The sequence below is a fragment of the Neolamprologus multifasciatus genome, chromosome 16 (genome assembly GCF_963576455.1).
Source record: "Neolamprologus multifasciatus chromosome 16, fNeoMul1.2, whole genome shotgun sequence".
NCBI lineage: Eukaryota > Metazoa > Chordata > Actinopteri > Cichliformes > Cichlidae > Neolamprologus > Neolamprologus multifasciatus.
The window spans coordinates 29,118,585-29,141,697 of record NC_140454.1 but is presented as its reverse complement, the minus strand read 5'-3'; the positions used below and the strand labels follow the sequence as shown (position 1 = coordinate 29,141,697).

General features: G+C 42.3%; 1 protein-coding gene across 1 annotated transcript; it reads right to left on the bottom strand.

The window, feature by feature from the left end:
• Nucleotides 1–875: 875 nt before the first annotated feature.
• On the bottom strand, nucleotides 876–5,009 carry mstnb (myostatin b). Its single transcript, XM_085136141.1, has 3 exons — nucleotides 4,003–5,009; nucleotides 3,323–3,693; nucleotides 876–2,568 (listed from the first exon to the last, which is right to left on the bottom strand). The coding sequence occupies exons 1-3, from the start codon at nucleotides 4,379–4,381 to the stop codon at nucleotides 2,188–2,190; spliced, it is 1,131 nt and encodes a 376-aa protein (XP_084992267.1). The 5' UTR covers nucleotides 4,382–5,009; the 3' UTR covers nucleotides 876–2,187.
• Nucleotides 5,010–23,113: the final 18,104 nt, after the last annotated feature.

The following is a 23,113-nucleotide window of genomic DNA, read 5'->3' as shown; positions in this document are numbered from 1 at the left end:
AGAATTGCAAAATAAATTTTGGTATCTGTATAATATTGTGAAGTTCAACTTTTGGAACGTTATAAAATTCTTGTGTCCATGTCTTACATGTAAAGAGCAGTAGTGTAGGAGGATAGTTAAACTGGTAAATGGTACACTTTTTTTTTTAATGGTTCTGCCCACAAAAGGTTAAATTAGCAATAATAGATAAATATTGGAAGTACAGATCTTTCCACTGGCCACAGGAATTCAGAATCTGTAATCTCCCCCTTAGAGAGCAAAGACGCTCTGTGGATCCACTCTGCCCAGGCTCGGCTCTGCGCTGTGGCTGATCTTCATGGCAGTTTTCCAGCTCTCAGCAGGAAAGGAAGTGGCTCTCACGGGTGGCGCTCAATTCGCCTTCTACCGGGCGGAAGTCAGGCCTCAATGAGGCTGTCAGTAGAATAGGTCATGCTGTCAGAGCGCACCAGAGTTCACATCCTCTCATTAGACTACAACACTTTCAACATCCCGTGATGGGGGAAAAAAAAGCAGAGTCAGGGAAATTGGGCTGAGCCGTGCATAAGAAAAACGGGCGGTGACAGGATTGTGCAGGTGTAGTCCGGTAGATGGAGGGAGGACAAGTGCTGGAATTTGTTTTTTGCACACACACATACACACAGTCACGCACTGGCTGTATCAGCTTGCACCATGTGCTGAAGACATAAAGATTCTCAGCTGCTGGAGTGTGACAGGAGGGGGGCTGCGATATTGAGGTTCAGGTTGTTGTGTTGTGATACTGAAACGTGACCGCAAAGCTTTCTCTGAAGCAGCTCTAATAACAAATTCTATCGAGGTTTATGACCGAAAATGAGCTTCGTCGAGATGTCAGCTAATCAAAGAAACAGAACTCTTCAAACAAGCTAGAAATTTTATTTGTCAAAACAAGTATATAGAGTTGCTGCATTACAACATTTATCTTGCTAGGTTGCAGTTTTACATATTTACCAACAATGGTTCAGAAAAGCAACTCCTACTGGAAACAAATGCCATATGAATACAATACAAATTAGCAAACATATCAAAATCAGTTTTTACAACTTTTTTTTGTAGCAACCAATTCTTTCTATTGGTGTGCCATAGTGCAAACTGTGTTTGTAAGACAGAATCTAAACATGATTTCGACATTCACATCGTTTTCTGTCTTAAACACACTTTCATTTGGAGGCTGCATTCATCGTGCCTTCAGTTCAAGTCCTTCTGTCCAGTCATGTGAATTTACAATCAGAATAATTCAAGTGTATCGGGCAGGTTGGGCTGTTTGGTTGGATACTGACAATTGCGACTGAGGGAGAATGATCTCTCAGTTGGATATATTGTTGCATGTATGTATGACAGAATAAGTGAGGACCTGACAAGACCTAAAGTGGTACTTCAGACTGGTGGAACATGTTTGTATCCATAGGCTCTGAAGAGAGATTAACCACCACATCATTATGGGGGAGGGAACTGAAAACTGAAACTTTGAGCAATACAAGAGAGATTAATCTCCAGATTAGTTAGTCTTTTGTGTAGTTTAACTTCTCATTGACTCTTGGGGACACTTAGGGGTACTAAAACATGTTCTACCAGTGTGAAATATCACCCTAAAGAGTCTCCAGCTGTGTTTTTCCGAGCCCTTTCAAAAAGTCCTTGAGGATTCCTGGTTTCACTCTGAAAACAAAACTAAAAAAATGATTATCACAAACACAGAGCATCAAGTGTGATAGCTTGTATATCAGCTACAAGTGGAGTGGTGTATAAACGGACGGCATGTTGGTATAAATGGACAGAGCACAGATCATTTAAAAAACAAAGAATAATAACACTGTTTTGGAAAACTGTGATCATTTCTGGCTACATTCACTTCAAGGTCCAGCGTGTGTTATATTTGTTGGTGTGTGTGTGTGTGTGTGCGTGTGTGTGTGTGTGTGTTTGCATTCTTGCATCCACCTGGCTTCAAGCCTCTATGGCTAAGATTTCACTGGAGGAAAGAAAAGTGAGAACTATGAAAGCGTTGCCCTGCAGGAAGGTCGGGCTGTTTGTGGCTTCTACTCTGATTCTATTGCACCATGTTCTGCAGGAAAGCACTGGAACTGGTGGATTGGTGGTATCAAACAGTCTTAAAGTAGGATGCTGGACGGCGCCTCGGCCCCTTTGCCCCCGCCCCCTTTCTCTCTCCATCCCAACTCAGGAGCATCCACAACGGTCCACCACCATGTCGGGGATCTTGCCATAGATGATTTGCTCTTTGCGGTTAAAGTAGAGCATGTTGATTGGCGACATCTTTGTCGGGGTACAGCAAGGACCTGCAGTCCCTCTGGGGTTGGCTTTGTTCACCAGGTGGGTGTGTGGGTACTTCTGTAAGTGCATGTACTCACACTCCCCAGAGCAATAGTTGGCCTTGTAGCGTTTTGGTGCAATAATCCAGTCCCAGCCAAAGTCCTCGAAGTCCACAGTGAGGGGGTAGCGACAGCACCGGGACTCTGGAGAGTTCTCATCGCAGTCCAGGCCCGAGTCTCTCCGGGCACGCCTGGGGCCCTCTGAAATCTTCACCTCCATGAACGGTTGCTGAAACAAGAGAGTGTGTGTGAACAATCTGATAATAACAGGTTTGCAGGTGGAGGCGGGTGACAGCATTCAGCTTTTCATCTTTTAATCCGCTGCCCTGCGGCTGTCAGTTTTCAAACATGGCACGATAATATTATGAAACTTTGAGTTATGCAGAAATTAAATCATCTGATGGTTGGTTAGCCACAGCTGTCTAGTTATTCTAATTGCCCCAGTGCCGGGTGCCATTATTAGAGCTCTGTGATGTATGTTTGTCATTGATAGTAGCTCTGTGTGTGTATGTGCCAGCAATTACTCTGATTTGCACAGCTACACTGAATACTTAAAGGAATGTGGAGCAGGTGAACTTTTATGTAATCAAGCAATAAGATTTGAGGTTATTGTGGACCGGGCGCTTGTCCAAATGCAGGTGTGCGCCTACATGGAGTCTGTGTTGATTAACAGCTTTCAAAAGTCTTTTATCCTGATTCCTTCTTCCAGCAGTGAAATGCAGGAATGTTTAAACGCCTGCTGAGCCTGCAAAGCCTCTCTGCACACTGGAAGTTAAAGTCTCACCCTCTGTACAGAGACGCATTAACAGTTTTCTGAACCTAGGCGCTTTAGAAATGGCTAGATATGCACGGATTGTGACAGTAGCGACAGATAGCCTATTGCTGTACACATATGAGACCAAGCTCCACCTATTGTTCATCGTTTCAAAGTGAAAACCTAACCACAAGCTCCCTGTTAAATTTCAAGTAAAAGTTGAGCTCACCAGACCCTCCTCTCCCGGCTCTGCGGAGGTCACAGCTAAGTCATTTCCCCTCGAATCGAAAGCGTTGATCTCGATGCCCCAGTTGGTCTCCGGCTGCCGCAGCCACACAGTCAACACTTGCTTGACGTCTATACTTTGCCAAGAGCTGGCCCCGGCATTCACGTCGATCTTCAAGGAGCGGATTCGTATGTGTCTGTTCCCGTCTGTGACCGGCATAAGCCGGGAGATTTGCAGGAACACGGTGGTCACTTCTTCTGATGGACGCAGATGCACCCAAAGCTGCGCTCGAACTACGCGACTGGCTTGAAACTTCTGCGTAATTGAGAAGAAGCAGCATTTTGGTTGCCCGTCCACCTGCACGGCGGAATCAGCTGCGGAGACATGGGAAAAGAAAATGAATTCCATGATCGCTGAGAAATAAAGTGGCGCGTTTGCGCATGATTGCGTAAAACTCATGCGTAATCACTCGGCGCAATCTCTGCCTAAACACCATATTTCATAAAGTGTTTTTGAATCTTTTGCATCAACATTTTAACACAAAACCTTGGTGGGAAAAAAAATGACTGCTCTCTAAAAATAAACTCTCCTGTGCGCTCTACCACGTGCGTAAAAAAATATTTTGGAGACATTCGAGTGCGCTTACGCAGTGACACAAAAAAATAAAGAAAATTCACACTTACGTTCAGTTGCCACCATCACAATTGTCTCTGTGGTTGCGTGCTCGTCGTCGTCCTCCAGGACTTCTTCCCTGTTGTCATCTCCCAGCACGTCGTACTGATCCAGAAGCTGCTGCAGCGGCGGCGCTTTGGGCAGGAGCTGCTTCACGATCTCTCTGCTAATGTTGGGAGCTTCCTTCATTCGCAGCTTGCTCAGAATCTGAGACTTTATCGCGTTTAATCGCATGGTTTTAATATGCTGCCGGACCTCGCAGGTAGCGCATTGATCCGTGTCTACTGGGGTGCTGACGGAAGGCTGCTGGTGCGCCTCTTGGTCACTCAGAACTACTGGACCCAAAGCAATCAGCAAGCTCAGATACAGCACGATCTGAGACAGATGCATTGTCTCTTAGGTGTGAAGTCTGGTTTAAAAATACGCTTTGTTTTAAAAAAAAAATCCTTTCCACTGTGTCGGAGCTGATGCGCGACTGAACTGGGGTTGGATTAATGTCCCACACTGATAGGCATCATAGTTTATTAGCGCGCACCTTTTTATACTCCAACTTTAGCCTCTTTTGTGTCGTCAAAATCTATGATTGGCTGGACAGGCAACAATGAATTTTAACCGACTGACAGAAAATTTTTCTTTCGCTGTCAACCCATAAAGGAACGGTGGCTGTGGGCATGTGCTGGACGGGATAATCTCACTCCGACAATGTTTTATATCACCCAAAAACAAATAATTTAATGCAAGTCTTGAATAAAGATAGAAGCTGCATTCTTCATTTTTGTAAACTTTACAATGCGTATCTTATCTAAAGAATATCCAATAGTCAGTCATATCTTTGCTCGCATCTCTTTCTGCGTCCTTGAGAAAGGGCAGCGTTTGGGATTTTCGGCTGATTCTGGATTAAAATGTTAATTTCTAAATAAATTTACCACCTGAAGAAAAATGACAGTTGTAATGTTATCAAGTGGCAATTAAATCATCTGCTTTGTTGAGGTCAGGCTTTCTGTCAAACTCGAATAAATCCTCTTCCACGAAAATCTGGAACTATATTATTTCTCAAAAGAGCATTGGGCAATGACATCAGGGCCAAAGAGAATAAACTAAAATGTAGAAAATACTTGGCCAAGGACTTTTCAAAATAGTGAAAGTTGGTTGAACGACACGAGAGCAGAGCGCCATCGTGTGGCCAGTTACTAATACTAACATCAGAAACATAAATTGCTGGTGTCAAGGCTATTTGAAAATGTATGTCTTTAATTTTTATACACGTGTACTTTAAATTCTGTAACATCTAAAGTGGTTCTGTGTAGTTGTTCTGTGTGGCATTGCTTCAGCTAAATATACTTGGCCATTAGAGAATGGCCCAGGGGGAAAAAATATCCAGCGAGCAACACTTCTCTGGGTCAAAATGCCTGCTGATGTCAGAGGTCAAAGGAGAATGGCTGGACAACCTAAAGCTGATAGAATAGTAACAGTAATGCATATAGCTCTCATAGCAACCAAGGTATGCAGAACAAACCTGCACTGTGTGCCACTCCTGTCAGCTAACACAGGAATCTTTGACAACAACGCACACAGGCTCATCAGCAGAGGACAACAGAAGACTGGAAAAATGATTTAGATTCACATGGCAGGGTCAGATTTTGTCTTTTATACCATGAAAGTTTGGATCTAGCCTGTCTTGCATCAGTGCTTCAGGCTGATGGTGTGGGGGTGTTTTCTTGGTACACTTTGGACCACTTAATGCAAACTATACATCATTTACACACCACAGCCTACCCAAGTAGGGGATTGCTGATGTCAATCCCTTTCTGACCACCGTGTGTCAAAGCTCAGATTATCTCAAATTGGTTTCGTCAACATGACAATGAGTTCACTATACTCAGATGGCCTCCACAGTCACCAGATCTCAATCCAACAGAACATTTTTGTTTGTGGTCGAAGAGGACATTCACATCATGGATGTGCAGCAGCTGTGTGATCCTATCATCTCAACGTGAACCAAAATCCCTGAGGAAAGTTACAGCACCTTATTGAATCTATGTCACAAAGCATTGATTCAACAACAGGGTCCAATACAGTACTAGCAAGGGATACCTAATAAAGTGGTTAGTTTATTTTCTCAGCAGCCTATAGGGGGTGTATGGAACGCCAGGACTGCCATAATGAATTAATTAAATACACCATTAAATAATTAATTAAATGAGGCAATAATTAATTAAAATGGGAAATAATTAATTAAATAAATAGTTATGACACAAGTAATAAATTAATTATTGACACATTTAATTAATTATTTATGTATTTCACATTTTAATTAATTATTGACACATTTAATTAATTTTTTATTGACACATTTAATTAATTATTTATGTATTTCACATTTTAATTAATTGTTGACACATTTAATTAATTATTTAATGATATATTTATTTATTTCATTTTGGCAGTCCTGGCGCCTGGCTCTCATCTTGAATTAATTTTATCTGTCAGCCTCACCCATCAAACTCAGGGGGCGGGGTTAACGCTGCCCATGCAGCTTCTCTAACATTTGATTGGTTGCCGTGCAAAGCCAGTCAAAACAGGTCGATCCTAGATAATGGATTGCTTGTGTAGACTTGGGGCAAGTATCCCAGAATGCATTTCAAATCACAGGCAGCAATGTTGGTGGTGTAGTTTTAAAATACCCTGTTTTTCTGTCACCAACTACACTTTTAACACTGTTTTAGCCGCAAATGTCGAGCTGTAATCTTCACATGTCTGGTCAGGTTGTCAACATAGAACATGTTTGCAAAAGTGCTCAGATGTTTTCAGAGATTTCAGTAGCTCTGCTAACAGTCAGCATGCAGAGTGCACCGAGGGGGTTACGTTAACCGGTTTGTTTACATATTCCACTCTCCGTGTTCCACATTTTGCATTCGCAGATTCTCATTTGCACCGAACGATCGTCTCTTTCCACCAGGTCTTGTGTCTCTGTGCTTCTGTAACATAAAGAACGAGCTGACATTTTTCTCACGAAACCAGCGATCAGCTCAACAGGCCCTCAGTTTACCTGCATCCTCCTCCTCACCTGTCAGCTGTTTAACACCTGCTGCTAATTCAAGAAACACGCCCACGTTACCTGGTGATAGTCACAGTTTAACTGGGCAGCCGGTGCTCGATATAACGCAATGTCAGCACATTTTTCTGCACAAGATAAGTAAATATAGTTTTTCCCGAGTGCAGAGCTGCTGGAGCTTGTTTCCCAACAGAGCACTTTATAGGTGAACCCACTTCATCAGCGGCTGATGTCCAATCACCGGCACACAGCTTTGAAACCTAACCTGAGTTTTAGCTCTCAGTGGTTAAACGCTGGACTTAATTCACTCAGGTTTTGTCTGTCGGGTCACGTTTACTTCGCTGTTTTATTTACAACTGAGCAAATCGGTTTGGCTGAGGTTAAAGTTACGTTTCATAACTGCACAGTTTTACAGACGTTTAATGGTTCACTGGCACATGTGTTAGACTCAACTATTCGCTTTTCTTTATCTGGTGTGTTTTGGATTTAACAGTGAATCTTGAAAGTAAACTGACTTATAAAATGGTTTTATACAAAGAGGAAAGAGAAGGTGCATTTCCACCGAGAGGAGCAGAGTTTCCAACAGGGGCGATTCTAGAATCAGAGCTTTGGGGGTGCTGAGCACCCAGAGAGCTGCCCAGCCAGGCAAGATAAACCTGTCTCTGTCAGTCCCTGCATCCTTAAATGTTGTCCCGAGTTCTCTCTGACTGTCACTTTGGTGCATTTAAACCCCTGTTCCTCCCTGTCCTCATCGTCTGTTGTCTTCGTCTCCGTTATCAGTCATCATAATTTTACCATCTCTGTGTAAGTCTGCAAATTTCTTTATTAAATCATAAGATTCTTAAATTCATCAAGTCTCTGTGCCTGGGTCCTCGTCACAAAACATGACATCACTGTTTTGTACATTTTAACACAATTTAATCCCACATTTGTGAAAGCAAAACACTTTTTTGAAAAGCCTGTAATAAAACCATCAAATCTGATAAAGGTTATTTAAATGCTGCAAAAGAAGAATGGATTGGAATAAAAAAAAAAATACATATCCTAACCTTAATTACTGGGGGAGAATAATGAATGATGCTCATAGTGAGTAAAAAGTAAACTGAGTGCATTTTTTGGACAGAGATTTACTTTTAATGTGTATGTATAATATAATACAGATACATAAAATCACTCCCGAAACAGAATAAATTATTACAAATAAATTATTACAAAATATTAATAAAAACTATAAAAATGGAGGCAACTTTGCCTGTGGTAGAATGTATACAATGTGTACAATGTATGCAGATACTAATTTTACTAATTTAATAATACTAATTTTGTGTTGTAAGATTGATGACTTTCATGCTTTCATAGTGGTCCTTAGGAGAGCTTGACATTTTATCAGGTGGTACACACTGTAAAAAGTTTGAGAAACACTGATAAGTGTATGTGTGCTTTTGAAAACCATTTAAAGCTGCAGTACAGAATCTTTAAAACAAGCTTAAAACATTTGTAGAAACAGAGCATCTGCTTCTCTTTACAGCTCCTCACTCCACCAGGGCTGTTTGGCACTTTCTGATAGTGTGCAAATGTGATGTACGTACTGTGGCAGTCATACAGACAACTGGACGGTCCAAAAGTTGGCCTACCTATTACTGGCTGAGGTTTTAGTAGAGTTGTGGCTGAACCACATAAAAATATATCATTAATTTTAATCTCCCCAATCAATGATAATGTTATGTTGGAATGTTGTTAAAGAGGGTCAAAAATGTTTCAACCCAGTTTGTTTAGCAGATTCTGTACAGCAGCTTTAATATAGGGAGAACACAACTTCCAGATTATGTGAGTAAAATCAGGTTTTTTCTCTTTGTGAGTTTAACAGTTTCTGTTTTGCCTGTCACTGTTCTCTGTCTGTTTTCTTACCTGGTTCTTCCTGACCTTGCCCTTTCTCCTCACGTTCTCTCTTTCCTCTCTCCCTCTTTGGACTGACAATCATACACAAATAGATTGTATTCAATTAGATTAAAAATTACATTAATATGAAAAAATTCTATTAAGATCACTAACAAAAAGTCCTCCCTCAGTCTACTTTCAACCAAAAGGCAAATAACCAAACCACACGGACATCTAATAAAAGATATAAACATTGAAACACTGATCCAACATTATTCTTGATTGATGGATCATTTGATTTTACACTTTTACCTGAATGTGGCTCCTTTTTTTTGAAAAAAACTTCCTTATATCCATTATGAACCTGGCTGTCTCTCTGTACACAAACACACACACACACGCAACAGGAGTTATAAGGTTAATGGGCATCCAGTCAGTTAGCTAGTTAGTATCCATTTCAAACAGGACAGTGGTAACAACTTTAGGCTACGGGAAAATTTAAAGTTTTAGATTTTTAAATAGGCTGTATACATTTCAATGGGAGCAACAGGACGGTCAAATGTCACTGATTTTACTACAGAGCAGGACGGATTGTAGGGTAGCAAACATTGTCGGAAAACACGTTTTCAACACTGCAAGTTATCTGGTGTAATGTTTTTCAGCTAAAAAGAAACATGGTCTAACTCCTAACAACTATATAAAGAGTAAGTAAAGGTTAAATGCAGCTAATATGTCCTGTTTTAAGCCAGACACTCACACCTCCGCTCCGCTGCGTCTCAGCCACCATCGCTCTGGCAGCAAGAGCGCTAGAGTCAGAGCAGGGGAGAGCTGGAACAAACCATTGTGGAAGGGGGGGGGGGGTATCTATACTTTTGTTGTTAAAATGTTAAGTCTCAAACAAGTACAGTACTGTATGCTTTTTATATTTTTAGTAGTGTGTCACACAAACAGCAAATATTGTCAAAAAAAGTAAGAAATCTTTGGGGGTGCTTTGATTCATTTTGGGGGTGCTGAAGCACCCCCAAAAATGAGCTAAAATCGCCCCTGGTTTCCAACTACATGTTCATAATGCAGACTGCAACCTGGACAGAAATATTATATCATCTGTTTTTTAATAGTTATTCAACTGTATTCTAAGCACCAGCGATCTGTTAGAATTTTTAGAGTTTACTTAACTAAAAATAAATGAGGTTAACATATAATTTGTGTGATTTTTTTCTCTCTCTCTCTCTCCCTTTTTATTCATTTATTTATTTTTTTGCTTTTTCGGTCATGTTATGTTTAATTGTCAAAGGTTTGTTACAAACTATGAAACACATCGTGCAGACTTCTGGATGTTAGAAGAAAACTAATACTGCTCATGAATGAGACTAAAGGCAGGAAGGTGTCCTTTAAAACTAAACATGTTAGTAGGACCTCCCTATTTATATCATAGTTTATGAAATAGCACGTGTATTTCAGTAATAGCCTACTGATTTCAGTGTAGTGGTGAACAGTCACACAGCTCACGTGGGTGTTATCTGTGATACTCCTTAACTATAATTTATCCAAGTTAACTTCAGTTAACTCTGAGCGGCTGGATCGATGGAAGTCAGACAACAATTTTACATGTATGATCTTAAAACAGGACACAGCCATGATCCATCCTGGCCTCATATCAAATGTGAACGCAGACTGAGTCTATGTTTGACGTTTGCTTTATATCTAATCTTCCTCTCAAACATTTAAACAGCAGCGAGTCTGCAGCTGAGGGAACACAAACTCAAATTCTCGGAACAGGTTTGCTCGTTTCTTGCGTTCATTTGGTAATTTATTAAATGTATAACTGTTATTCTAATCTGCTGCTGAGTCTCTTACGCTGATGAAAATGCAGATAACACAGATCACGAACACCTGTTCAACCAATCGCTTTCATTCCACTTTGATCTGCGACAAACTGACGGTTCATCTCTGTTACAGTGTTGCGTTAGACTGCTATATTTTTGTGTTCTTTATGCTGTAGATTTTCACGTCTCTGGAATAGTTGGCAGTATTAAGGATGCTTTTCTGTAAAATCATATTGATATGACCTGTGAATTATTCCTAGATGACAGTTAGATTAGTCAGCTGGGAAACTCTGGGTTAACTCAGAGAGCTGAAGATATGCTGATCTTGCTCCATGGTGTACAGGTTCGTTTACCCTCATGATTAATATTCATAATAAAAATATTAGCCGAACATCATGAAGTCTGTATGTGTGTCATAGTGTCGAACAGGGGCGATTCTAGGATCAGAGCTTTGGGGGTGCTGAGCACCCAAAGCTGCTCAGCCGGGCAAGACAAACTTTACTCGTCACGATGAGACTTCTTCCCTGTCTCTGTTAGTCCCTGCATCCTTAAATGTCTCCAGTTGTCCTGAGTTCCCTCTGGCTGTCTCCTTGGTGCATTTAAACCCCTGTTCCTCCCTGGCCTCATCATCTGTTGTCTTCATCTCTGCTATCAGTCATCATAATTTTACCATCTCTATGCAAGTCTGCAAATTTCTTTATTAAATCGTAAGATTCTTAAATTCATCAAGTCTCTCTGTGCCTGGGTCCTCGTCACAAAACATGACATCATTGTTTTGTACATTGTAACACAATTTAATCCCCACATTTGTGAAAGAAAAGCAAAACAGTTTTTTTTAAAGTCTGTAACAAAACCATCAAAAATGATCAAGGTTATTTAAATGCTGCAAAAGAAGAATGGATTGGAATTTAAAAAAAAAAAAATCCTAATCCCACACATCCTAACCTTAATTACTTTACTGGGGGAAAATGATGAATGGTGATCATAGTGAGTAAAAAGTAAACTGGGTGCATTTTTTGGACAGAGATTCACTTTTAATGTGTATGTATAATACAATACAGATATATGAAAATAGACTCCAAAAATAGAGTCCTTGAAATCTACAAATTATTGATAAAAAAAAAAATATTGAAATGGAAGCAACTTTGCCTATGGTACAATGTATGAAAATATCTTTACTGTAGATACTACTATGGCTCTGCAGATTTATTTCTTTTTTTTTTTTTTTTTTTTTTTTTTTTTCTTTTTTTTTCGCCTGTCCCATTTGGTTCTTTAGCCGTCAGAATTGTTGTCTGAAGACCAACAAGGATACCCAATGGATTTATTTTGCCAAATGGATCATCATGGCATTGCCGTATTGGTCCATTTGATCGACCTTTGTTTTTATTATTTATTTTATTTTCAGTTGTTACAGACGGGACAGACATGAGTGAGGGATAGGAGAGGGAGAAAGAAAGAGGAAGGAAAAGAAAAACAGAAGGGGAGAGGGACAGTGAGAAAGGGGGGAAGAAAAAATATCTCCGGGATCACCTGTTGAGAGAAAAAGAATAGAAAACAAGCAAAAAACAAAACAAAACAATGCAACATACTATACACAACACCATCGCATTAATCTAGCTAAGTGAAAACAGCAGTAAATACTAAATATTGAATGTTGTTGTGCAGCACGCAGGACAGACAGCGCACAATGTGCTTTGAAGTAGCAGCCAAGAAAGGTGTGATTTAAGTCTACGAATAGTGAACACCCATGTGCACACCTGTGTGGATCGGCGCGCTTGTATTCAAATGGTTTCCCCATGTAATGGTCTGCTAGAGGATGTAGAGAGCCATAGCCCCGTCCCCCAGGGCATGAAGCAGGCATGGAGGAGATCCAGGCCCCAGACATCCAGAGGCCCCAGAGTGCAAGAGCCCAAGGAGGACCACCGGAGGGGCATCCGTGCCACCTTCATGGGAAGGGCTGAGGATCCCCAGATGAGGGGTCACCCAGTAGCCACCGGGCAGAAGCTAGAGGGGGCTGCACCGGCGTGCCCGCCGGCTCTGCCGGCAGCCAGCTGTGCCAGAGTGAACCGAGCCGCAGGCACAGAGGCCGGAGGCCCGAGGGCCCCCCGCGCCCCGGAAGAGGCCTGACCGAGCAGCAGGCGCCAGGCCCCGCCAAGTAGTCACCGGGAGTGAGCTGGTACATACCTGAGCGCCCAGCCCCGGACACCAAGAACCACCAACGCACCGACCCCTGAGGGCATCAGTCACCGGCAGGGAGTGTGGTGAGGGGAGATAGGCCTCCACACTTTGGAGGGCCTTGGAGTTCCCAGAGAGGTGAAGTCTAAGACCCGACCTGACATATAGACACAGACAAACAGGCACACACAGACACAGACATGCATTCCCACCCTCATGCACACATATACAAACACTCAGCACTCACCCAACGCAGGAATAAACGTAAATGGACATGTACACACAATCACACTCCCCAAACATACTCTATATCCCGGGTCCAGGTATCCTCACCCCCAGAGATGGAAACGGCACCCAGACCCAAGAGATGTTACCCTTCCCTCCGGGGTGGAGGCAAGCAGACCGCCCCAGGCTCCGCAGCAGCAGGGAGGCCAATCGGACAGCCAGCATCTCTTCCCAGCCCCCCCGCCCCGATGGCTAGCAGAGAACAGGGGTGTGTTAAGACCCCATACCTCCCTCCTCCCGCTCAAGTGTAGTGTTGCTGCGTGTTGCTCTAAAGTGTATTTAAAACAAGGGAGAGCATGGTGCTGCTGCCAGAGAGCAGCAGGTGTTAGCACGGCCCCTCCCGAGAACCCTCAATGTCTACATGGATTTAAAATTGAGAGGTGGGCACCGGCGCCAGAGGCAGGTTTGAATACACAGACCGTCTACTGGACGCCGTTAACGTGCCCACCCTCAAGGCCCTATATATATATATATATGTGTGTGTTATGAGAGTGTAAGTAATGTGGATGTCTAAGTTGTGAGATAAAATTGAGGCACAGGTGGCCAGAAGAGGACAGAGGGGGGGGGGAATGTCTCCCCTGCACCCTGGTGACACACCCGCACCCCAAAGCCCTACCTGTGTGGGTGGGTGTGGTGGAGCGTGAAGAGGGAGGCAGACGGGGATGGGGAGGAAAAGAAGGGAGGGGAGGGTGTCCCTCCCTAGGGCCAGCTCCCCCGCTGACCCCAATATGCACCCCCGTCCTCTGGTATCCACCAAGGCAAGGGAGCCCAGGCCCATCCAGACCGGGGCCTACGGCAGCAACACCGCCAAGCCCCACAGGACCCGGGGCAGCCCACTCTACCCCACCGCAGAGGAAACTGTACCCACCCCAACATTCAATCATCTCCCAGACTACACAAGACACAGACACCCAGGTTAAGTTTATTCTCCACCTCTCCTATGTCTCTCCCCCACCTGCAGAGTGGACTCCTGCAAAGATGGAACAACCTCCCTGCCAGTTCAAGAGCCCCCCGGTTAGGCCGATGCACAAGAGGCCCCCTGCACCAGGGCTGAGCCCCCGTGCACCCACCCGCCCACAACCTCGGCGACACACCGACGAGGACCGAAGCCCCCAAGGCCCAGCCAGAGCCCCAGCACGGAGGCGAAGCACCCCCGAACCCCAAACCCCCACGCCCGCCCCGGATCCACTCAGGGGCAGCCAGGCCACCAGGCCAGTAACCTACGTCCGCCAGCACAGACCATCCTCCAGCCTCGCTGCACGCGGCCACGAGGAGAACAACCTCTGAGAGCGACCAGAGCCACTAACCAGGTTATGAACACAACCCCCGGGTTAAGCCCTCCAGGGATAACGTCTCTAGGGGTCCTCCAGGTGCCCTAAGCCCATCCCAACCTCCACATCAACCACAATAGCCAAGGCGGGACCAAACCACGACCCCCCACCCCCGCTAGGTGATGGAGCCGATCAAAGGAGCCCAGAGGGATTGATCTAATGTGGTGGCAGAGGCTATATCGAGACTAATGTGATCTATTAGATAGTTTCTGTATTGGCTAGAATTAAGATTATTTTTATTTTTCCAGTTCATGAGGACCGTTTTCTTGGCGATGCATAGGGCAATAAAAACCATGTGGACTGTATTAATTTCTGTAGTGACATCATCCAAATTTCCCAACAAGCATACTAAAGGGGAGGTTGGAATTTTACATTTCAGACACTTTGATAAGTCCTCACATATCTCGTGCCAAAACTTCTGCACTGGTGGACAGAACCAAAGAGCGTGGATGTAACTGTCTGGTGTATTGCCTTGACAGTGTGAGCAGTTGTTGGCGGATGTAAAGCCCATCTTAAACATTCGATGACCTGTATAGTGCACTCTATGCAGTATTTTGTATTGTATTAATTGCAGATTGGGATTTTTAATAAATTTAAAGGTTTTTAAGCAAATCTGAGACCAGACGTTTTGGTCTAAGCTGACTGATAAATCTGCTTCCCACTTTGCAATAGGAAGGGATATTGATTCATCTATTTTAGAAAGTGTTCTGTATATTTTAGATAATAGTTTGGGGGATTTAAGAGTAAGAAATTGAACCACACTTGGTGGTGTTTGTAATTCAACTTGACTGAGGTTAAATTTCTTTTTTACTATGGATTTAATTTGTTGATATTCTAAAAATCTTTTCTTGTTGATCCCATATTGTGTAACTAGTCTGTCAAATGGAATAAATTCTGTTCCCTCTAATATATGTTCTAAGTATTTAATTCCTTTACAACTCCATTCTGGGAAATTAATCATATTTTTGTTTTGTAATATGTCAGGGTTATTCCAGATAGGTGTACGTTTGCATGGGATTAATGAAGACTCCGTTATTTTTAGAAACTCCCACCATGCTGACAGAGAAAAGCTGATGTTGATGCTTTTAAAGCATTCATGTCTTTTGATGTTTGAGCTAATAAATGGTAGGTCTGAAATCTCTAGATCATTGCATAGTGCCTGTTCAACATCTAGCCAGGGCTCATCTAAGAGGGTACATTTTAACCATTCTGAGATGAACTGAAGCCTGTTGGCTAAGAAGTATTGGTGAAAATTAGGCAGATCTAGTCCTCCTCTATCCTTGGTTCTTTGTAGCGTTTTTAAGCTGATGCGCGGGGGTTTATCTTTCCAAAGGAATTTAGAAATATGTGAATCCAGAGATCTGAACCAATCTTGTGATGGTTTGTTAGGGATCATTAAAAATAAGTAATTTATTTTTGGCAAGATCATCATTTTTATAGTGGCGACCCTTCCCATGAGTGATATGGGTAGAGATTTCCATCTAGTCAGATCGCCTTCTACTTTCTTTAGAAGTGGGATGTGGTTTAATTTAATTAAGTCTGAAAGCTTAGGAGAAACAATAATACCTAAATATTTAATATTTCCAGATTGTAGTGGGGCAGAAGATGAATTGTGGAAGGAGCAGTTAATGGGAAGAACTGTAGATTTTGGCCAGTTAATTGAATAGTCTGAAACTCTTGAAAACCAGTTTATTAGAGTAATTACCTCAGAGAGGTTGATTTGTGAGTTTTGCAGAAAAGCAACACATCATCTGCATAGAGACTGATTTTATGTTCTACGTTATTACATTTTATGCCCTTAATTGTTGTAGCCTGTCTAAGTGCTGCTGCTAGAGGTTCGATAAAAATTGCAAAAAGTGAAGGGGAGAGTGGGCATCCCTGTCTGGTGCCCCTCAGGAGACAAAAGCTGGAGGATGTCTGGTCATTTGTTCTGATACGAGCTGTTGGGGAATTGTATAATATTCTTATCCAATTTATGAAAGAGTTTCCAAAACCAAATTTGTGTAAAGTTGCAAATAAAAATTTCCAGTTAACTCTGTCAAATGCTTTTTCTGCATCTAGAGATAATATTATGGTTTCAATGTTTTTATTGTATGAGTAGTCTATTAAATTAAGAAATCTACGAGTATTTGTTGAGGAGTGCCGACCTTTTATGAAACCAGTTTGGTCAGGATGAATTAAGAGGGGGGTTATTTTCTCTAATCTCTTTGAGAGAGCTTTGCAGATTATTTTAAGGTCTACATTTATAAGGGATATTGGACGATAACTTGAGGGAAATAAAGGGTCTTTTCCTGGTTTTAGCAGGAGACTAATGTTAGCAGAATTCATATTTGGTGGTAGTCTGCCATTTTTCTTGATTTCCTGCAACATTCCATGGAATACTGGTGCCAAAATTGTCCAGAATTCTTTGTAGAATTCTGCAGGAAAGCCGTCTGGACCTGGAGCTTTATTAATGGGCATACTTATCAGGGCTTCCTGGAGTTCACCTGGCGTCAGTGGCGAATCCAGTGCCATTGCTTGACTGTCTAGTAATTTTGGAAGAGTTACGTTGTCAAGAAACAAATCAATTTCATTTTTAGACGGGTTTATTTGTGGTGAATATAAAGTTTCATAGAAATCCCTAAAAATCTTGTTTATTCTTCCAGGGTCATATATTGTGTTCCCTGATAAATCTTTAGTGGCACATATAGTTGTTTTTTCTTTATTTATTTTTAACTGGTTTGCTAGAAATCGACCTGGTTTGTTACTGTGTTCAAAATTCTGCAAGCGAAGTCTTTGTACAAGGAATTGTGTTTTTCTATTAATAATTTCATTTAATTCTAGTTTTGTTTTGCATATTTTGTTCATTATTTCTTGATCTTGGTGGAACGCGTAGGCTTCTTCTAAGGATTTGATGGTTTTTCTAATTCCTGAATATTTTTGTTTTCTTCTTTCTTTTTGTGTGATGAGAAAGAAATTATTTTACCTCTCATCACAGCTTTTCCTGCTTCCCATAGAACAGAAGCAGATGTTCCGGGATTGTCATTAAAGTCTAAATATGAAGTCCATTCCTTTTTAAAATATTTAATAAAGTCTTCATCTTTAAGTAGTGATGTGTTAAATCTCCAGTTTTTACTTGGCGTAGTATTATTCTTGTGTATTAGTGTTAAAGATACAGGAGCATGATCGCTGACAGCTATAGGGTGAATCTCAGTGTCTGAAATGTCACTCAGCAGTGAGCTGCTGACCAAAAAATAATCCAGACGAGAGTAGGAGTGATGAACATGTGAGAAGAAAGTATATTCCTTACTGTTGGGGTGAAGGGAGCGCCATGCATCGCAAAGGCCATAGTCGCTCATATACTGTTTGATTATATTTGTGGATTGCCAATTGCGCTGAGTTCCTGTTGTGTTGAGCCTATCCATTTCTTCATTTAGTCCAAGGTTGAGGTCGCCTCCAAGAATGAGTGTGCAATCAAGGTGTTCAGAGAGTGCACTAAAAAATCCGTGGAAGAATGAGGGTTCATCAACATTTGGACCATATATACTTACAATACATAGTTTTTTGTTCAATATTGATAGTTTAATAATTAGAAATCTACCCTCTGGATCCATAACTGTATCAAGTACTGTAAAATTAACATTTTTATGTATTAAAATTGCTACTCCTCTTTGTCTAGAATTATAACAAGCTGCAAACACATTAGGAAACTCAGGTGTTTTAAGTTCGTTTAAACCTGTAACAGGTCTGTGAGTTTCTTGTAATAAAACAACATCTGCCTGTAGTTTTTTAAGCTGGTTAAATATCTTTAACCTCTTTCCTCTGGTGCCAGCCCCATTTACATTCCATGTGACAAACCTCAGCATGCCCATAATTGTGTGTGTATGTCTAATGATGTAAGCTGGGTGTTCCGTTTAGACGGGTGGAGAAAATGTGGAAACATCACTTGTTTGTAAATAGAAAGAGAAAAAAGTGTGGTGATAGGCTCCATAAGTCTGACTATGTGTGTGACTATTCACTAATATGAACAAGCGTGGCTTGCGTATGTGTCCTGTAAGTCTGTGCTTGCTGTGAGGCTGTTGTAAATGTGCTGCCGTTGAGCGTGTGTGTTTGCGTGATCGTGGTGCGAATATATGGAGAAATAGAGGGTGTTGTTTGTAGGTGAGTGGGGAAGTAGGTGATCACAGCAGTGAAAGACAAGAGAAAGAAAGAAACCACATAAAGTGTGAGCGACAACAAAAAAAAGAAAAGAAACGGAAACATTCCAATTAAAGTAATGACGGAGGGTGACGGTGTTATATCTGCTATGACATCATACTGATATTACTAGGTTCAACCCATGTTAAAGGAGAAAGTGTGAATGAATAAGAAAAGAGTGTAGCGGGTTCTTATCTGGAGTGCAGTCAATATAACCACGGTGTGGTGCCGGGGTCGCGGTAGAGCTGTCCGTCCACGTAGAGCCGGTCCACGGCGATGACAGCGCGGGAGCCTTTCTGCATGAAGCTACGTCGGACTGGGAACAGGACCTTGCGTCGTTCCAGGATCTCTTTGGGGAACTGGTCGTTCACGCTGAAGTCCGTTCCTTTCAGTTCCCTGCCGCGACTCTTCACCTGTTCCTTCTGTTTAAATTGACCAAATTTGGCCACAATAGGACGTGGTCTCCCGGTCCGCGACCTCACGCCCCCCAAGCGATGCACTCTGTCGAAGGCGATGTTCTTTACGGTGTCCTCCGGCAGCTTCAGGTGGATTTTAATGAAGCTTTTCACCGTTGCCTCCGCGTCCTCTCCGGTAGATTCTGGAATACCAGAAAAAACAAGATTGTCTCTCATGCTACGGGCTTGTAGATCGATAACGGACTCTTTTATTTTTTTATTTTCAGTGTTTAGCTGGGTCACGTTATCGGCGAGAGATTTGACCGACTCCCGTAGCGTGGCATTTTCAGCGGCAAGCGTTTCCACCTGCTGCTGGCTGAATTCCAGGGATTCTCTCAGAGATTTAAATTCCCGGTGTAGAATCTCCACCAGGGACAGCCTCGCATCGAAACTGGACAATCGCTTGTCGATTGACTCCAGGATATCTGCGATGTCTTTGCCGGCAGGCGATGTTGTGCCGGGGGAGTCTGCCGGACGACATCTCTTCGATGACGGCGTCTCGGTTTTGGCCGGGGAAGATGCACTCTGGGCCTTCTTCATTACTAAATCTTGGAAGCAGCGTTCGATGTATTCTTGGAGAGCGTCTAAACTCTCCCCGTTGTCCTCCAGGGTGTTAGAGATGATAAGACAGATGTTGTTAGTTATATGACAGTTGGTTAGTTTATTTGGCAGTACTGAAGCTTAAGGAAACTTTGTTAAACTCTACGCTACCATTCGCTTTGTTTTTTCCGCCAAATCTCCGGCGTCTGACGTCACCTACAACATGGGTCGCTTACCTTACCCGTCGCTTACCTTACCCGTCACTTCCGTCTTACCCGTCACTTCCGTCTTACCCGTCACTTCCGTCTTCACTTCAGATTTATTTCTTTTATTTTAACCTGTGTCGCCTCACCTTGAAGTTGGCAAATACTTTTGGTGGTCAACTCTCTCAAGCAGTCTGTTTTCTCTGTCTGTTTTCTTACCTGGTTCTTCCTGACCTTGCACTTTCTCCTCATGTTCCCCTCTTTCTTTTAGATTTTAAATAGGCTGTATAAATTTCAATGGGTGCAACAGGACAGTCAAATGTCGCTGATTTTAGAAATCAGCGACATTTGTAACCTGCAGTCGTTTTCAACACTGCAGGTTACCCGAGTGTAATGTTTTTCAGCTAAAAAGAAACATGGTCTGACTCCTACTTAACTATATAAAGAGTAACTGAAGGTTAAAGGCAGTTAACATGACCTGTTTTAAGCCAGGCACTTCCGCTCCGCTGCCTCTCAGCCACCATCGCTCTGGCAGCAACGGCACTAGAGCCAGTGCAGGGGAGAGGCGAGCTGGAACAAACCATTTTTTGGGGGGGGGGATCTATACTTTTGTTGTTAAAATGTTACGTCTCAATCAAGTACTGTATGTTTTTTTTTTTTTTTTTTTAGTAGTGTGTCACACAAACAGCAAATATTGTCAAAAAAAAGTAAGAAATCTTTGGGGGTGCTTTGGTTCATTTTGGGGGTGCTTCAGCACCCCCAAAAATGGGCTAAAATCGCCCCTGGTGTCGAACAACCTTTGTACAGTTAAAGCCAGCAGTTACTACATGACGGAAACACCAACGTTATCTCTTTTATGCGTTTATACACAGGTCACACTGATGACTGAACAAAAACCCAAAGATCAGCTGTTAATCGAATTTATTTGCTCTCTCTCCTCCTTAAACGTGTTTTTAATGTTAGTTATAATTCAGAACTGGCGACTGAAACACGTAGGACACATAAGAACATCAGGAAATAAATCCCTGATAAATATAACCTCAGTAAAATAAGTCAGTGTCAGCAGGGGTTATTACAGCTGTGTACCGGGGCCTGCGCTTTGTCGGCGGTAATAACAGCTCGATTGCTTGCGAGGCGAGCGGGTCTCTCCCACGCTTTGCCGTGAGACTGGGCAGACATCTCCGAAATCATCGAAGCACTTTTGCAAAGAGGTTGTATCTTGACAAACCGACCAGACACATGAAGATTAAACCACTACATTCTCGGCTAAAAAAATATTAAAACTGTATTTGGTGACACACAAACAGGGTTTTTCAAAGTTCAGTTCTGTTAGTTTCCACATGCAGGTTGTTGTGTGCTAAAAACAATGGCCACCAGGCCAAAGCAATGGTTTTGAGTCGATCAGCGTTAACCCCGCCCCCTGAGTTTGATGGGTGAGGTTGACAGATAAAATTAATTCAAGATGAGAGCCAGGCGCCAGGACTGCCAAAATGAAATAAATAAATATATCATTAAATAATTAATTAAATGTGTCAATAATTAATTAATTACATGTGTCATAACTATTTATTTAATTAATTATTTCCCATTTTAATTAATTATTGCCACATTTAATTAATTATTTAATGGTGTATTTAATTAATTCATTATGGCAGTCCTGGCGTTCCATACATTAATTAATTATTTCCACAGGATAGTGGGCATCTGATACATGAAAAGGTATAGATTCACCCGCCAGCAGATGGAGCCACATGAGACATTTGGCACATGTTTTAGCTTGCAATCTTCTGAGGCTGAGTTTGTGTCTCCTCCTGTAATTGAATCAGAGATATTTTATGTGTAAGGTTAATCTTTTCACCCCTACACTGTGGAGCTTTAAGTAAGAAAATGTTCACATCTCATTATACACACAAGAGATTTCAATGCAGGAAAAATAATGCTGGATATCTGCATGGATATGGACTGGGTAATAGGTTACGTCGCATTGTTTGGTGGTGATGAAAGTTATCAACCTACAGACAGCTGAATTCAAAGACAACCCAAAAATCAAAGTGAAAAAATTATGACAACACTGGGGCATGAGAAAGGGTGGATGGTGTCTGTGGATGTGATCTCCTTCCAGATCTGGACCAGGACATTACTGAGCTGATCTGAGGTGCAACCTGGGACCGTCTGAAGGTCCCAAAACATAATGTCCCAGAGGCGTCCTATTGGATTTAGGTCAGGTTAGTGTGGGCACCAGTCAATGCTATCATTGTCCAGGATCTGCCTGCATACTCTTACCACATGAGGTCGGACATTGTCATGCACAAGGAGGAACCCAGGACCCAGTGTACTAGTGTAGGGTCTGACAATGGGTCCAGGAATTTAATCCTGATACCCAACAGCAGTCAGGATGCTGATAGATGCTGTAGATATCTATGCGTTCCTCTATGAATATGCCTCCCCAGACTATCACTGACCCATCACCAGAACACATCGGTCATGCTGAACGATGTCACAGACAACATAATCTTCTCCACGGCTTCATGAAATCTGCTTCTGATTGTTTTGTCAGAGACATTCACACCAGTGGCCTGCTTGACGTCATTCTGTATCTCTGTTTTGCTCATCCTGATCTTCTATGCCTAAAGGAGCAGATACCAGTTCAGCTGATGGGTTAGGGGCCTGTTACGGCTCTATCCAGCTCTCCTTAGAGTCATCCATGCTCTTAAGATAATACGGACGTATTGATGTGCCATCCTGAAGGAGTTGAGCTACCAGTGCAACCTCTGTAGAGTCTAGGTATCAGCTCATGCTACCAGTAGTGACACTGATCCTAGCCAAATGGAAAACAGTCAAAAAAGATGAGGAGGGGAAAACGTCAGTTTCCTCCACCTGTGAAACTATTCCTGTTTAGGGGTTGTCTTTTTGATGCCCGTCTAGATCACCTGTTAACTGAAATCCATAATAATCAGTTTTAAGCAGGAATGATTAAGCAGGAAGCGCCTTGAGGCGACTTTTGTTGTGAAATTGGCGCTATATAAATAAAATTGAATTGAATTGAATTGAATTGAATTGAATAAATAGTAAGTTAAAGTTTCAACTCATTGTAGGGTGTCTGCCGCTTTTTGTGCTCACGTTTATTAGAATTACTACCAACATAGGACAGTGTTACCAGGGAGGGCCTCTGGGAGGGCCAGCAAATTTTGGAAGGTG

Bases quoted from the DNA above. Each gene is read 5' to 3' on its own strand.
- mstnb (XM_085136141.1), bottom strand. From the start codon at position 4,381: ATGCATCTGTCTCAGATCGTGCTGTATCTGAGCTTGCTGATTGCTTTG. The intron at 3,694-4,002 runs GTAAGTGTGAAT...ATGTCTCCGCAG, and splicing joins TGTGATGGTGGCAACTGAAC to CTGATTCCGCCGTGCAGGTG. The intron at 2,569-3,322 runs GTGAGCTCAACT...CTCTTGTTTCAG, and splicing joins AGCCGGGAGAGGAGGGTCTG to CAACCGTTCATGGAGGTGAA.